This window comes from Salvelinus alpinus, chromosome 14 (assembly GCF_045679555.1).
Source record: "Salvelinus alpinus chromosome 14, SLU_Salpinus.1, whole genome shotgun sequence".
Lineage (NCBI taxonomy): Eukaryota > Metazoa > Chordata > Actinopteri > Salmoniformes > Salmonidae > Salvelinus > Salvelinus alpinus.
This window is the reverse complement of record NC_092099.1, coordinates 7,407,904-7,422,307: the sequence shown is the minus strand read 5'-3', so window position 1 is coordinate 7,422,307 and position 14,404 is coordinate 7,407,904. Positions and strand designations below refer to the sequence as shown.

The 14,404-nt window shown below is 43.8% G+C and overlaps 1 protein-coding gene across 19 annotated transcripts in view; it reads left to right on the top strand.

Moving 5' to 3' along the window:
- The window catches only part of LOC139539159 (E3 ubiquitin-protein ligase MYCBP2-like), a 233,145-nt gene that overhangs the window by 90,479 nt on the left and 128,262 nt on the right, over window positions 1–14,404 (top strand). For 17 of the 19 annotated variants that reach the window (XM_071341984.1, XM_071342002.1, XM_071341997.1 and 14 more), the window contains exons 17-18: window positions 4,925–5,035; window positions 9,541–9,660. In XM_071341984.1, coding sequence (XP_071198085.1) covers window positions 4,925–5,035; window positions 9,541–9,660 — 231 coding nt within the window. The remainder of the gene's footprint in view (window positions 1–4,924; window positions 5,036–9,540; window positions 9,661–14,404) is intronic. The other 2 variants (XM_071342003.1, XM_071341989.1) reach the window with 1 other exon arrangement.

Genomic DNA, 14,404 nt, shown 5'->3' with positions numbered 1-14,404 from the left:
ATTGCTTAAACATTGCTACATGTCTCACACAGTGTTTTCCCTAGACCAGGAGTGGGTTAGTTAAAGAACATGTAGTCAGTTGCTTAGTTCATAGACTATATATATTTTTTATTGATTGATAATATAGTTCAGTCTGAACTTAAATGACTAAATCCAGGAAGTGGTAGAAAGTTATAAAGGAATTTCTTCCATCGCAGTATTTTCAATTGAGCTATTAGCAGCGCTATTTAGCAAATTTGGTTGATTTTGTGGTGTCAAAACGGTGAGTTTATTAATATTCTTCAGCAAAAGTACTGGCAAAATGGAATTATTGACTATATAAAAGATTGTAGTGTTCTCATCATATAATTCCTACATTTGTATCCAAGATGGCGTAGCAGTGTGTTTGTCTTTGTCTTATCCTGTGTAAATAGTCATTTTTTTTTTGTCGTATATATTTTAATCTCACTTTCTATCTACGAACTAAATATACTTTCCTGCAACCCGCCTCACCCAATGTGGTACATCTCTGCTATTTTTATACATTATAACTGGAACCTCCATCTGGAGCTAACTAGCTACTAGCGATCAGTCGTTGTTAGCCATGGCTAGCGGTCTTCACCTTTAGCTCGGACAATACCTGCCAGTCTGCATTGCGCGATATCAACCCAGAGCATATCGGACTGCTTCTCCCTGCCACGTCTCCGGATTCCTGCCGCAAGCTCTGGGCCGTTACACCGGATCATCGCAGCTAGCTAGCTGCAACCGAGTGGCTACTGTTAGCTAACGCCTCTGTCCCGAAGTAAGCACTAGTTAGCCTTGAGTTAGATTTGAGCCAGCTAATTCTTGGGCTACAATACCTCTTTTGCCAATTGGCCTGGACCCTTCATTGTCGACACGGAGCTCCGCCGATCCATCACGACTGGTCTGCTGACGTAATTGTCCGATGTGGTTTCAACAGGCTTTTCCGTTGCGGTGCCGCCGAAGACCCATCCGCTAGCCCCGGCCCGCTAGCTTTCTGAACGCTGTGTCTCCTGCTCGCCTAGCGTAGTAGTGACTACTGAACTGCTCCCAGACTCCCATATTGCTGCTCATTAGACCCTATGATCACTCGGCTACACAGCTGATGCCTGCTGGACTGTTCACTGACGCGGTACCTCTTTTGGTTTATCTGTCGGCCTCAGCCTCAAACTCAGGCCCTGTGTGTACCAAATGACACGCTCTGTCCATTCATCGCCATTTTCCCGTTGTTGTCTTAGCTCTCCCGATCAACACCCGTGATTGCTTTATGCCCGTCTCTAATGTCAATATTCCTTGTCTACCGCTTTCTCGGTTAGTTCTCATTGTTTTATTTCACTGTAGAACCCACTGTCCCGCTCAACATGCCTTAGATAGCTCTTTTGTCCCACCCCCCACACATGCGGAGACCTCACCTGGCTTAACTGGTGTCCCCAGAGACGCAACCTCTCTCATCGTCACTCAATGCCTAGGTTTACCTCTACTGTACTCACATCCTACCATACCCTTGTCTGTACATTATGCCTTGAATCTATTCTACCACGCCCAGAAATCTGCTCCTTTTATTCTCTGTTCCCAACGCACTAGACGGCCAGTTCTTATAGCCTTTAGCCGTACCCTTATCCTACTCCTCCTCTGTTCCTCTGGTGATGTAGAGTTTAATCCAGGCCCTGTAGCCCCCAGTACCACACCTATTCCCCAGGCGCTCTCATTTGATGACTTCTGTAACCGTGAAAGCCTTGCTTTCATGCTTGTTAACATCAGAAGCCTCCTCCCTAAGTTTGTTTTATTCACTGCTTTAGCACACTCCGCCAACCCTGATGTCCTAGCCGTGCCTAAATCCTGGTTTAGGAAGGCCACGAAAAATTATGAAATTTGCCTTCCCCAACTACAACATTTTCCGTCAAGATAGAACTGCCAAAGGGGGCGGAGTTGCAATCTACTGCAGAGAGAGTCTGCAGAGTTCTGTCATACTCGCCAGGTCTGTGCCCAAACAGTAAGAGCTTCTACTTTTAAAAATCCACCTTTCCAGAAACAAGTCTCTCACTGTTGCTGCTTGTTATATACCCCCCTCAGCCCCCAGCTGTGCCCTGGATAAGTGAATTGATTGCCCCCATCTATCTTCAGAGTTCATACTGTTAGGTGACCGAAACGGGGATATACTTAACATCCCAGCCATACTATAATCTAAGCTAGATGCCCTCAATCTCACACAAATTATCAAGGAACCTACCAGGTACAACCCTAAATCCGTAAACACGGGCACCCTCATAGATATTATCCTGACCAATTTGCCCTCTAAATACATCTCTGCTGTCTTCAACCAGGATCTCAGTGATCACTGCCTCATTGCCTGCGCCCGTAACGGGTCCGCGGTCAAACGACCACCCCTCATCACTGTCAAACGCTCCCTAAAACACTTCAACGAGCAGGCCTTTCTAATCGACCTGGCCCGGGTATCCTGGAATAATAATGACCTCATCCCGTCAGTAGAGGATGTCTGGTTATTCTTTAAAAGTGCTTTCCTCACCATCTTAAATAAGCATGCCCCATTCAAAAATGTAGAACTAAGGAAGGATGAAGCCCTTGGTTCACTCCAGACTTGACTGCCCTTGACCAGTACAAAAACATCCTGTGGTGTACTGCATTAGCATCGAATATTCCCCGCAATATGAAACTTTTCAGGGAAGTTAGGAACCAATATACGCAGTCAGTTAGGAAAGCTAAGGCTAGCTTTTTCAAACAGAAATTTACTTCCTGTAGCACAAATTCCAAAAAGTTTTGGGACACTGTATAGTCTATGGAAAATAAGAGCACTTCCTCCCAGCTGCCCACTGCACTGATGCTAGGAAACACTGTCATCACCAATTCATCTACGATAATTGATCATTTCAATAAGCATTTTTCTACAGCTGGTCATGCTTTCCACCTTGCTTCCCCTACCCCGGCCAACAGCTCTGCACCCCCCACAGCAACTTGCCCAAGCCCCCTCCGCTTCTCCTTCACCCAAATCTAGATAGCTGATGTTTTGAAAGAGCTGCAAAATCTGGACCCCTACAAATCAGCTGAGCTAGACAATCTGGACCCTCTCTTCCTAAAATTCTCTTCCTAAAATTCTCCACTGCAATTGTTGCAACCCCTGTTCAACCTCTCTTTCGTATTGTCTGAGATCCCTAAAGATTGGAAAGCTGCTGTGGTCATCCCCCTCTTCAAAGCGGGAGACACTCTAGACCCAAACTGTTACAGACTCATGTCAATTCTGCCCTGCCTTTCTAATGTCTTCGAAAGCCAAGTGAACAAGCAGATCACTGACCGTTTCGAATCCCATCGTACCTTCTCCGCTATGCAATCTGGTTTCCGAGCTGGTCATGGGTGCACCTCAGCCACGCTCAAGGTCCTAAACGATATCATAACCGGCATCGATAAAATACAGTACTGTTTAGCTGTCTTCATTGACCTGGCCAAGGCTTTCGACTCTGTCAATCAATGCATTCTTATCGGCAGACTCAATAGCCTTGGTTTCTCAAATGACTGCCTCGCCTGGTTCACCAACTACTTCTCAGTCAGAGTTCAGTGTGTCAAATCGGAAGGCCTTTTGTTCCGACCTCTGGCAGTCTCTATGGGGTGCCACAGGGTTCAATTCTCGGACCGACTCTTTTCTCTGTATATATCAATGATGTCGCTCTTGCTGCTGTTGATTCTCTGATGCACCTCTACGCAGACGATACCATTCTGTATACATCTGGCCCTTCTTTGAACACTGTGTTAACTGACCTCCAAATGAGCTTCAATGCCATACAGCTCTCCTTCCGTGGCCTCCAACTGCTCTTAAATGCTAGTAAAATGAAATGCATGCTCTTCAACCGATCGCTGCCTGCACCCGCCCGCCTGACTAGCATCACTACTCTGGACGGCTATGACTTGGAATATGTGAACAACTACAAATACCTAGGTGTCTGGTTAGACTGTAAACTCTCCTTCCAGACTCACATTAAGCATCTCCAATCCAAAATTAAATCTATAATCGGCTTCCTATTTCGCAACAAAGCCTCCTTCACTCATGCTGCTAAACATACCCTCGTCAAACTGACTATCCTACTGATCCTTGACTTCGGCGATGTCATTTACAAAATAGCCTCCAACACTCTACTCAGCAAACTGGATGTAGTCTATCACAGTGCCATCCTTTTTGACACAAAATCCCCATATTCTACCCACCACTGTGATCTGTATGCTCTCGTTGGCTGGCCCTTGCTTCATATTTGTCGCCAAACCCACTGGCTCTAGGTCATCTATACGTCTCTGCTAGGTAAAGTCTTGCCTAATCTCAGCTCACTGGTCACCATAGCAACACCGACCCGTAGCACGCACTCCAGCAGGTATATTTCACTGGTCATCCCCAAAGCCAACACCTCCTTTCCTTCCAGCTCTCTGCTGCCAATGACTGCAACGAATTGCAAAAATCACGGAAGCTGGATACTCATATCTCCCGCACTAACTTTAAGCATCAGCTGTCAGAGCAGTTCACCGATCACTGCACCTGTACACAGCACATCGGTAAATAGCCCACCCAACCTACCTCATCCCCATATTATTTATTTTTTGTTTTTTTGCACCCCAGTATCTCTACTTGCACATCATCTGCACATCTATCACTCCAGTGTTAATGCTAAATTGAAAATCATTCTAAGAGGATTTTTTAACCATGCCAGGTGCCTTTCTATTAGGAGGAATTAGTAATGTGAACCAATAGTGAGAAAGTGGGATTTGGTTAGAATTTTGAGTCTAGTGAAACAGTAAAATTACCTCATATCAGTTTCAAGGCAAATGTATAGACGCATCGCTTCTCCATGTCTCCTCCCGCCATCATTCATCCATGTTATGTGTTGTCTCCTCCACCTGGTTCTCTCTTTGGTGTGTGTTTCAGCTGTGCCTGTCCCTCCCCCACCAGGAGTCAACATCCAGGAGCACATCCAGATCCGGCAGGAGGAGAAACGCCAGCGGATCAACCGCCGACACCGGCTGGAGGAGGGACAAGGTATGGGCTAGGAGGGGTTAGGGGAAGATCTGTGTGTGTGTGTGTTTTTGTTTGGAGAGCAGAAAAGGCAGAGGATCAAATATTGAGCATGGTTACAGTGGTGGGTGTGGGTTTGTGGATGTCGGCAGGTAAGGGTTTGGTAAGCCCAAATTGTTGCATATACACTGACTCTGCATGCAATGAACGCGAGAGAAGTGACACAATTTCACCTGGTTAATATGGCCTGCTAAACTGGATTTATTTTAGCTAAATATGCAGGTTAAAAAAAATATACTGCTGTGTATTGATTTTAAGAAAGGCATTGATGTTTATGGTTAGGTACACATTGGCGCAACGATACGCACCGCATCGATTATATGCAACGCATGACACGCTAGATAACCTAGTAATCAACCATGTGTAGTTAACTAGTGATTATGATTGATTGTTTTTTATAAGATAAGTTTAATGCTAGCTAGCAACTTACCTTGGCTTCTACTGCATTCGCGTACCAGGCAGGCTCTTCATGGAGTGCAATGTAATCAGGTGGTTAGAGCATTGGACTAGTTAACTGTAAGGTTGCAAGATTGAATCCCCCGAGCTGACAAGGTAAAAATCTGTCGTTCTGCCCCTAAACGAGGCAGTTAACCCACCGTTCCTAGGCCGTCATTGAAAATAAGAATGTGTTCTTAACTGACTTGCCTAGTTAAATAGATTAAATAAAGGTGTAAAAAAAAAAAATCTGCCAAATCGGTGTCCAAAAATACAGATTTCCGATTGTTATGAAAACTTGAAATCGGCCCTAATTAATCGGCCATTCCGATTAATCGGTCGACCTCTTGTGCCAAGAAGACTCGAGGCTGTAATCGCTGCTGAAGGTGTTTCAACAAAGTTCTGAGTGAAGGTCTGAATGTGGTATTTCAGTTTTCTTTTATACATGTAAAAGAAAATTGCATTGTCATTATGGGGTGTTGTGTGTAGATTGATGAGGGGGGGAAACAATTTAAGCAATTTCAGAATAAGGTTGTAATGTAACAAAATGTGGAAAAAGTCAAGGTGTCTGAACTTCCCGAATGTAGATAAGGTTAGCATGCCAGTTAGCCACGCTGACACCTGTCAGTGCCCTATTTGTTGATGTTTATCAACGCCACGTAGAAATTCCCACACCCAATTCGTGAATATGTACAAGATGCCTTCATCATTCTTTGGAGTTGGAACCTAAATGTGCATTTCCTCTCTAGGACAGCTCCTTTAAATGTGATTGCTACAAAACAATAATTTTTTAAATTCATTTTTTAAATTCCTGATCTCAGGGATGGTCAGTCCATGCATCCATAGCTCTGTCTATGAATTTGACAGTGGTTACATTTCTCCAGCCCCATCCCCCAGCTGTTTCCTGAAACAGTGGGGTGGTGACAGCTTTGCACTTTTTTGATCTGCCCCTTTTAATTAAAGACCCATTCTAAATTGGTTTCCTCTCTCTGGGGCATCTCTGGTGAGGAGAATAAGAAACAATTGGGAGTCTATGTTAATTCTTCTTCTGCTTTGGCACTCGAGTCCTTGGACGGCGACACTACTTTCGTTAAAGAAAAATCTATATCACAGTCCAACTCGATTGAACAACTCTCTAAGCAGCAGAGTAGATTTCTTACAGTGGCCGTCGACTTATACAGCAGAATTAGATGCATGTGAAACATCAGGCGTTGTCAAAGTGCCTAGCCTCAACTAACAAGCAGATTATTATGGGATAGATCAGAGAGGAGGGAAGTTGTGACGGCTAGACTTCCGACACCAATTGCGCCTATTCTATGTTACCCTAGACATCGGTGCAGGCTTTCAAATTAGTATTTCTAGTAACAAATTAAATAATTCTGTATTTTCTTTTTATCTGAACAGGACACATTTTAAAATATCCTATAACTAATTGGTATAAATAGATTGTCTGTTCCCTGTGGTTATATTTGGAAGCAACAAATTAAAGGTGCAATATGCTCCACCATTTCCTGGTTGTTAAAATTCTAGTAGTTCTCCTAATTTCAGTTTGACAAAACAAGCAATCTATAGTGTAGATAAACATTGTATCAGCTAAACCCCTGTGAAATACTGTATATTTTCAATAACTAAATATTTTGTATTTTTCAGCTGTTTGAAGCTGGTGTACAAAACCAAACGTAAAAGATGCAAAAACTACCTGTAACTGGAAACATAGAAATAGTGCACATAGAATAGATCCACCGGTCCTTAGACTTGCTTTCAATGAGAATGACAAATATATATCTCACATTTCTATGTGAATTTGGTCAGGTAGCCTAAAAAGTTACACATTGCAGCTTTAAGATGTTGTAGAGGAAAATGCAGATAGAAGATGTAAAAGAGAACCATCCCACTATTCTAATCAGGATGCATAATATGTCAAACTGGTTTACCCATTAAGATAATTCTATACTAAGATCTTTCCCTCTTCTACCCTAATTTCTCCCCCTCAATTGATGGTTCTGAGGTTGAGAGGAGAGGAATGTCTAGGTATTGACTTTGGATAGAAAAAAATTCTAAGGGAGGATGGATTTTCTAAAGCATGTCACTTAAGATTGAATTGTACTACACCGGCTCCGACGCTCGTCGGATGCGGCAGGGCTTGCAAACTATTACAGATTACAAAGGGAAGCACAGCCGCGAGCTGCCCAGTGACATGAGCCTTCCAGACGAGCTGAATTACTTCTATGCTCTTTTCGAGGCAAGCAACACTGAAGCATGCATGAGAGCATCAGCTGTTCTGGACTACTGTATGATCACGCTCTCCGTAGCCGATGTAAGACCTTTAAACAGGTCAACATTCACAAGGCCTTAGGGCCAGACGGATTACCAGAACGTGTACTCCGAGCATGCGCTGCCCACCTGGCAAGTGTCTTCACTGACATTTTAAACATGTCCCTGACTGAGTCTGGAATTCCAACATGTTTCAAGCAGACCACCATAGTCCCTGTGCCCAAGAACACTTAAGGTAACCTGCCTAAATAACTACCGACCTGTAGCACTCAAGTGTGTCGCCATGAAGTGCTTTGAAAGGCTGGTCATGGCCCACATCAACACCATTATCCCAGAAGCCCTAGACCCACTCAAATTTGTATACTGCCCCAACAGATCCACAGATGCAATCTCTATTGCACTCCACACTGCCCTTTCCCACCTGGACAAAAGGAACACATGCGTGAGAATGCTATTCATTGACTACAGCTCAGCGTTCAACACCATAGTACCCTCAAAGCTCATCAATAAGCTAAGGACCATGGGACTAAACACCTCCCTCTGAAACTGGATCCTGGACTTCCTGACAGGCCGCCCCCAGGTGGTAAGGGCAGGTAACAACACATCCGCCACACTGATCCTCAACACGGGGGCCCCTCAGGGGTGCGTTCTCAGTCCCCTCCTGTACTCCCTGTTCACTCATGACTGCATGGCCAGGCATGACTCCAACACCATCATTAAGTTTGCTGATGACACAACAGTGGTAGGCCTGATCACCGACAACGATGAGACAGCCTATAGGGAGGAGATCAGAGACCTGACCGTGTAGTGCAAGGACAACAACCTCTCCCGCAACGTGATCAAGACAAAGGAGATGAAAGTGGACTAAATGAAAAGGAGGACTGAGCTGTAGTGGAGCAGCTTGAGAGTTTCAAGTTCCTTGGCGTCCACATCATCAACTAACCTGTGCTCCCGCACATTGACTCTGTACCGGTGCCCCCTGTATGTAGCCTCATTACTGTTATTTTACTGCTGCTCTTTAATTATTTTTTATTTTTTTTACTTATCTACTTTTTACTTATTTTTCTTAACTGCTTTGTTGGTTAAGTGAGCATTTCACTGTAAATTCTACAGATGTTGTGTTCGGCACGTGACAAATAATTAACATTTGATATCATTTGTTTTTGAAGGTCAAATATAGGATATTATGCTACTATAGAGGTAAAGCATCAAGGGGAGAGGGTGTGTTCTTGTACCCCTATTTTGCACTCCTCTTGAAACTTAAGTAACGTTAGTTTAAACTTTTATACAGAAGTAAGTAACGTTAGTTTAAACTTTTATACAGAACAGGTATGACAGTATTTTCCCAAATGTTTTAAACGAAAGCTGGAAAGAACTGGACTAAGCCCTGGATTCTGTTGCTGTGTAGTTAGGTGTCACAAGCACCTACAAGCGATACACCACATTGAAATTGAACATGGAGCAATCTTAACAACCCCCAGAGTCCTGCTCTGTTTGAGATTTTGAGAGTTTTTACCTTTTTTACCTTTTCGCATGCCTTCATTGCCTTTTCTTCCTTCTCTCCTTTTTTTTCTCTGAATCACTTGCTCATTTCAGCTTCCCCAGGACTGTCGGTGTTCTGATCCTGAGACACCCATCTCTGAAGCTGCAAACAGAGTTCTCTCTCTCCCTCTTTCTTAACCCCTACCCCCTCTGTCTCTCTCCTACCTGCTCCATCCTTCCCTCTCTCCACCTATCTGACGGCCTGTTCACCTTTGCAGAAGGGAGCAGCGAGCGAGGGGAGAAGGACGTCAGTAAGATCACCACTTACCCTCCGGGGGCGGTGCTTTTCGACTGCGAGATGACAGCTGTGCAGGTCAGCTGCGGCCTCCACCATTCAGGTAGGTCCCCTGGCCACTTCCTGTCATTCACTTCTTGCTTCTTTTTTGATCTCTTTTTTGGTGGTGTTTGTGTTGATGAGTGTCTTTTGGCCACATATCAAATAGCCACAGGTCATAAAGGTATTTCAATAGAAAGGAATTGACCCTTCACTGAGCCCCACCCCTTTTTGTTTCGGTTGCTTCCTTGGTCAACATTTTCCCGGGAAGCTCAATTCCCCATTCAAACTATTTGAGAAAACCCCTGACAATGATATCAAATTGTGTTTTAATACACAATGAAATGAAACACAAACTAACCATTGCTAATGAGAAGACTCTTGGGCATGTTGTGGCAGACTCATTACAATTGCTTCACAGGAACTTGGTAAAATGAAGTTTGAGGTGTGCCTAGTGTTAGGTTCTAATTTTTCAGAGTAAATAACTCACGGAGGTTTAATTCTTCCCAAAGGGTCGACACAGCTGTATTCAGTCCAAGACATGTTTCCACCGCTACCAGTATATATACTCCACTTTAGACACCCCTCCTTCTCTCCGCCGCTACCAGTATATATATACTCCACTTTAGACCCCCCTCCTTCTCTCCACCTCTACCAGTATATATACTCCACTTTAGACCCCCCTCCTTCTCTCCACCTCTACCAGTATATATACTCCACTTTAGACACCCCTCCTTCTCTCCACCGCTACCAGTATATATACTCCACTTTAGACCCCCCTCCTTCTCTCCACCGCTACCAGTATATATACTCCACTTTAGACCCCCCTCCTTCTCTCCACCGCTACCAGTATATATACTCCACTTTAGACACCCCTCCTTCTCTCCACCGCTACCAGTATATATACTCCACTTTAGACACCCCTCCTTCTCTCCACCGCTACCAGTATATATATACTCCACTTTAGACCCCCCTCCTTCTCTCCACCGCTACCAGTATATATACTCCACTTTAGACACCCCTCCTTCTCTCCACCGCTACCAGTATATATATACTCCACTTTAGACCCCCCTCCTTCTCTCCACCGCTACCAGTATATATATACTCCACTTTAGACCCCCCTCCTTCTCTCCACCGCTACCAGTATATATATACTCCACTTTAGACACCCCTCCTTCTCTCCACCGCTACCAGTATATATACTCCACTTTAGACACCCCTCCTTCTCTCCACCTCTACCAGTATATATACTCCACTTTAGACCCCCCTCCTTCTCTCCACCGCTACCAGTATATATACTCCACTTTAGACACCCCTCCTTCTCTCCACCGCTACCAGTATATATACTCCACTTTAGACCCCCCTCCTTCCCTCCACCGCTACCAGTATATATACTCCACTTTAGACCCCCCTCCTTCTCTCCACCTCTACCAGTATATATACTCCACTTTAGACACCCCTCCGTCTCTCCACCGCTACCAGTATATATACTCCACTTTAGACCCCCCTCCTTCTCTCCACCTCTACCAGTATATATACTCCACTTTAGATACCCCTCCTTCTCTCCACCGCTACCAGTATATATACTCCACTTTAGACACCCCTCCTTCTCTCCACCGCTACCAGTATATATACTCCACTTTAGACACCCCTCCTTCTCTCCACCGCTACCAGTATATATACTCCACTTTAGACCCCCCTCCTTCTCTCCACCTCTACCAGTATATATACTCCACTTTAGATACCCCTCCTTCTCTCCACCGCTACCAGTATATATACTCCACTTTAGACACCCCTCCTTCTCTCCACCGCTACCAGTATATATACTCCACTTTAGACACCCCTCCTTCTCTCCACCGCTACCAGTATATATACTCCACTTTAGACCCCCCTCCTTCTCTCCACCGCTACCAGTATATATACTCCACTTTAGACACCCCTCCTTCTCTCCACCGCTACCAGTATATATACTCCACTCTAGACCCCCCTCCTTCTCTCCACCGCTACCAGTATATATACTCCACTTTAGACCCCCCTCCTTCTCTCCACCTCTACCAGTATATATACTCCACTTTAGACACCCCTCCTTCTCTCCACCGCTACCAGTATATATACTCCACTTTAGACCCCCCTCCTTCTCTCCACCTCTACCAGTATATATACTCCACTTTAGACCCCCCTCCTTCTCTCCACCTCTACCAGTATATATACTCCACTTTAGACCCCCCTCCTTCTCTCCACCTCTACCAGTATATATACTCCACTTTAGACACCCCTCCTTCTCTCCACCGCTACCAGTATATATACTCCACTTTAGACACTCTTTTACGTTTTAATTTGTAAAAATAAGCTATTACAGGACTGTTTTATTTACTGTAGCTCTGTCTAATTTAATGTAATATAAGGGAAATGAAATATTCAATTTGTTGCAGTAAGCCTTTGGAATAATGCAAAACATATCCTTGACTCTATACAAGTTGATGAGCAGGAAACAAACGATCCCAGTCAGCCTGCACAGCCGGACCATCGAAACTACCCCTAAACTATACCAAAACTAACTTCACACATAATAAGAGTTAGCCTAATAATCTGAGGCCCATCAATTGTCAAATTAATAATTAGGCCTATCAGTTGTCAAATTGTACATGAAGACATGGGTGCATCTTGTAATTGACAGATGCGGGGAATAGAGCATCACTTTATCAAATCCTCCTTCAGAGTCACAAGCAGGTAAACATTTTGATTTCTATATAGTATCAGAAAGAGCATATTCTGCAGGTTCTATGACACTTACCTTTGTCAAATAGCTCTCAAAGTTCAAGAGGTGCAGCTCTATTTCCAAATGTCACTTTTTCAAAAATAACCATACTGTCCATGCATCCAGCACATGACAACTTCCGCGACAGCATTGCCCTGGTTTCTAAGCAAAAACTAGTAACGCAATCAAATTAAAATAGGCTATTCTGTCGTCAGTGGATGAATGGCGATGGAAAGCAGATATAAATTGATTATGGCGCATGTGACTTCAATGAACTGAATGATGAGGGTGAAGAGAGTGATTGATTGAATTTAGAACACTAACTATTGTATTATGAAAGGCTGGAAAATGAGTCAAATCAGAAACCGAGTACAACATACAATGTTTGTAGTTCACAATGTCAAACCTAACCAAACGAATGGACGCACTGGCAAATTTTAGATGAGTTTGAGTCGGATGGAGGATTGGATATAAGAGTCTTGACTTCGAGCCTCTGCCTCCGATGCCTGAGCCTTACCACAGAAAAAACAGAACAGAGCCAACTGATCAATAAGTCTGTTTTATATTGTATCTTGTCATGAATATATTTCCACATATTTATTTATGCAATTTATCTTTTATAATTCATGCACTGGTGCTTTTGTTTAGGAATACGGCTCATAATTTGACCTGTGACCTGTTTGGTTCTATTATTATTATCTTTTCTGTTTCTACTTTGTCTAAAGAAACTGTAACTGGACTAAATTACTATAATTCTATTACTAATCAAATCTACAAATAAAGTTGATCAAATGGATTATACTGTAATGTCTTTATTGTAAGGGAAACAAAAATAGGATATATGTTTTTTTCTAGGAATTATTCAAAACATATCCTTGACTCGATCTAAGCAAATAACGTATTTTTTTCCATTTGATATACACTGACCAACAATAAATGCAACATGCAACAATTTCAAAGATTTGACTGAGTTACATTTCATATAAGGAAATCCGTCAATTTAAATAAATGCATTAGGCTCTAGTCAATGGATTTCACAGTCCTGGGAATACAGATATTTCTCTGTTGGTCACAGATAAAAAATTTAAATAAAGTAGGGGCGTGGATCAGAAAATCAGTCAGTATCTGGTGTGACCACCATTTGCCTCATGCAGTGCATAGAGTTGATCAGGCTGTTGATTGTAGCATGTGGAATGTTGTCCCACTTCTCTTCAATGGCTGTGCGTAGTTGTTGGATATTGGCGGGAACTGGAACATGCTGTCGTACACGTCAATCCAGAGCATCCCAAACATGCTCAATGGATGACATGTCTGAGTATGCAGCCATGGAAGAACTGGAACATTTTCAGCTTCCAGGAATTGTGTACAGATCCTTGTGACATGGGGCCGTGCATGATCATTCTGAAACATGAGGGGATGGCGGCGGATGAATGGCACGACAATGGGCCTCAGGATTTCATCACGGTATCTTTGTGCATTCAAATTGCCATCGATAAAATGCAATTGTGTTCATTGACCTGCCTATGCTGTAACCCCACCATGGGGGCACTCTGTTCACAACGTAGACATCAGCAAACCGCTCGCTCACACGACACCATACACGCTATCTGCCCGGTACAGTTGAAACCGGGATTCATCCGTGAAGAGCACACTTCTCCCGCGTGTCAATTGCCATTGAAGGTGAGCATTTGCCCACTGAAGTCGATCAAGACTCTGGTGAGGACAACGAGCACGCAGGTGAGCTTCCCTGAGACGGTTTCTGACAGTTTGTGCAGAAGTTATGTTGTGCAAAAACCAACAGTTGTGCAACCCCAGAGTTTCACCAGCTGTCCCGGGTGGCTGGTCACAGACAATCCCGCATGTGAAGAAGCCAGATGTAGAGTTCCTGTGGTTGTGTTCCTGCGGTCGTGTTCCTGCGGTCGTGAGGCCGGTTAGATGTGCTGCCAAATTCTCTAAAACTACATTGGACGTGGCTTATGGTAAAGAAATTAACATTCGATTATCTGGCAACAGCTCTGGTGGAAATTTCTGCAGTCAGCATGCCAATTGC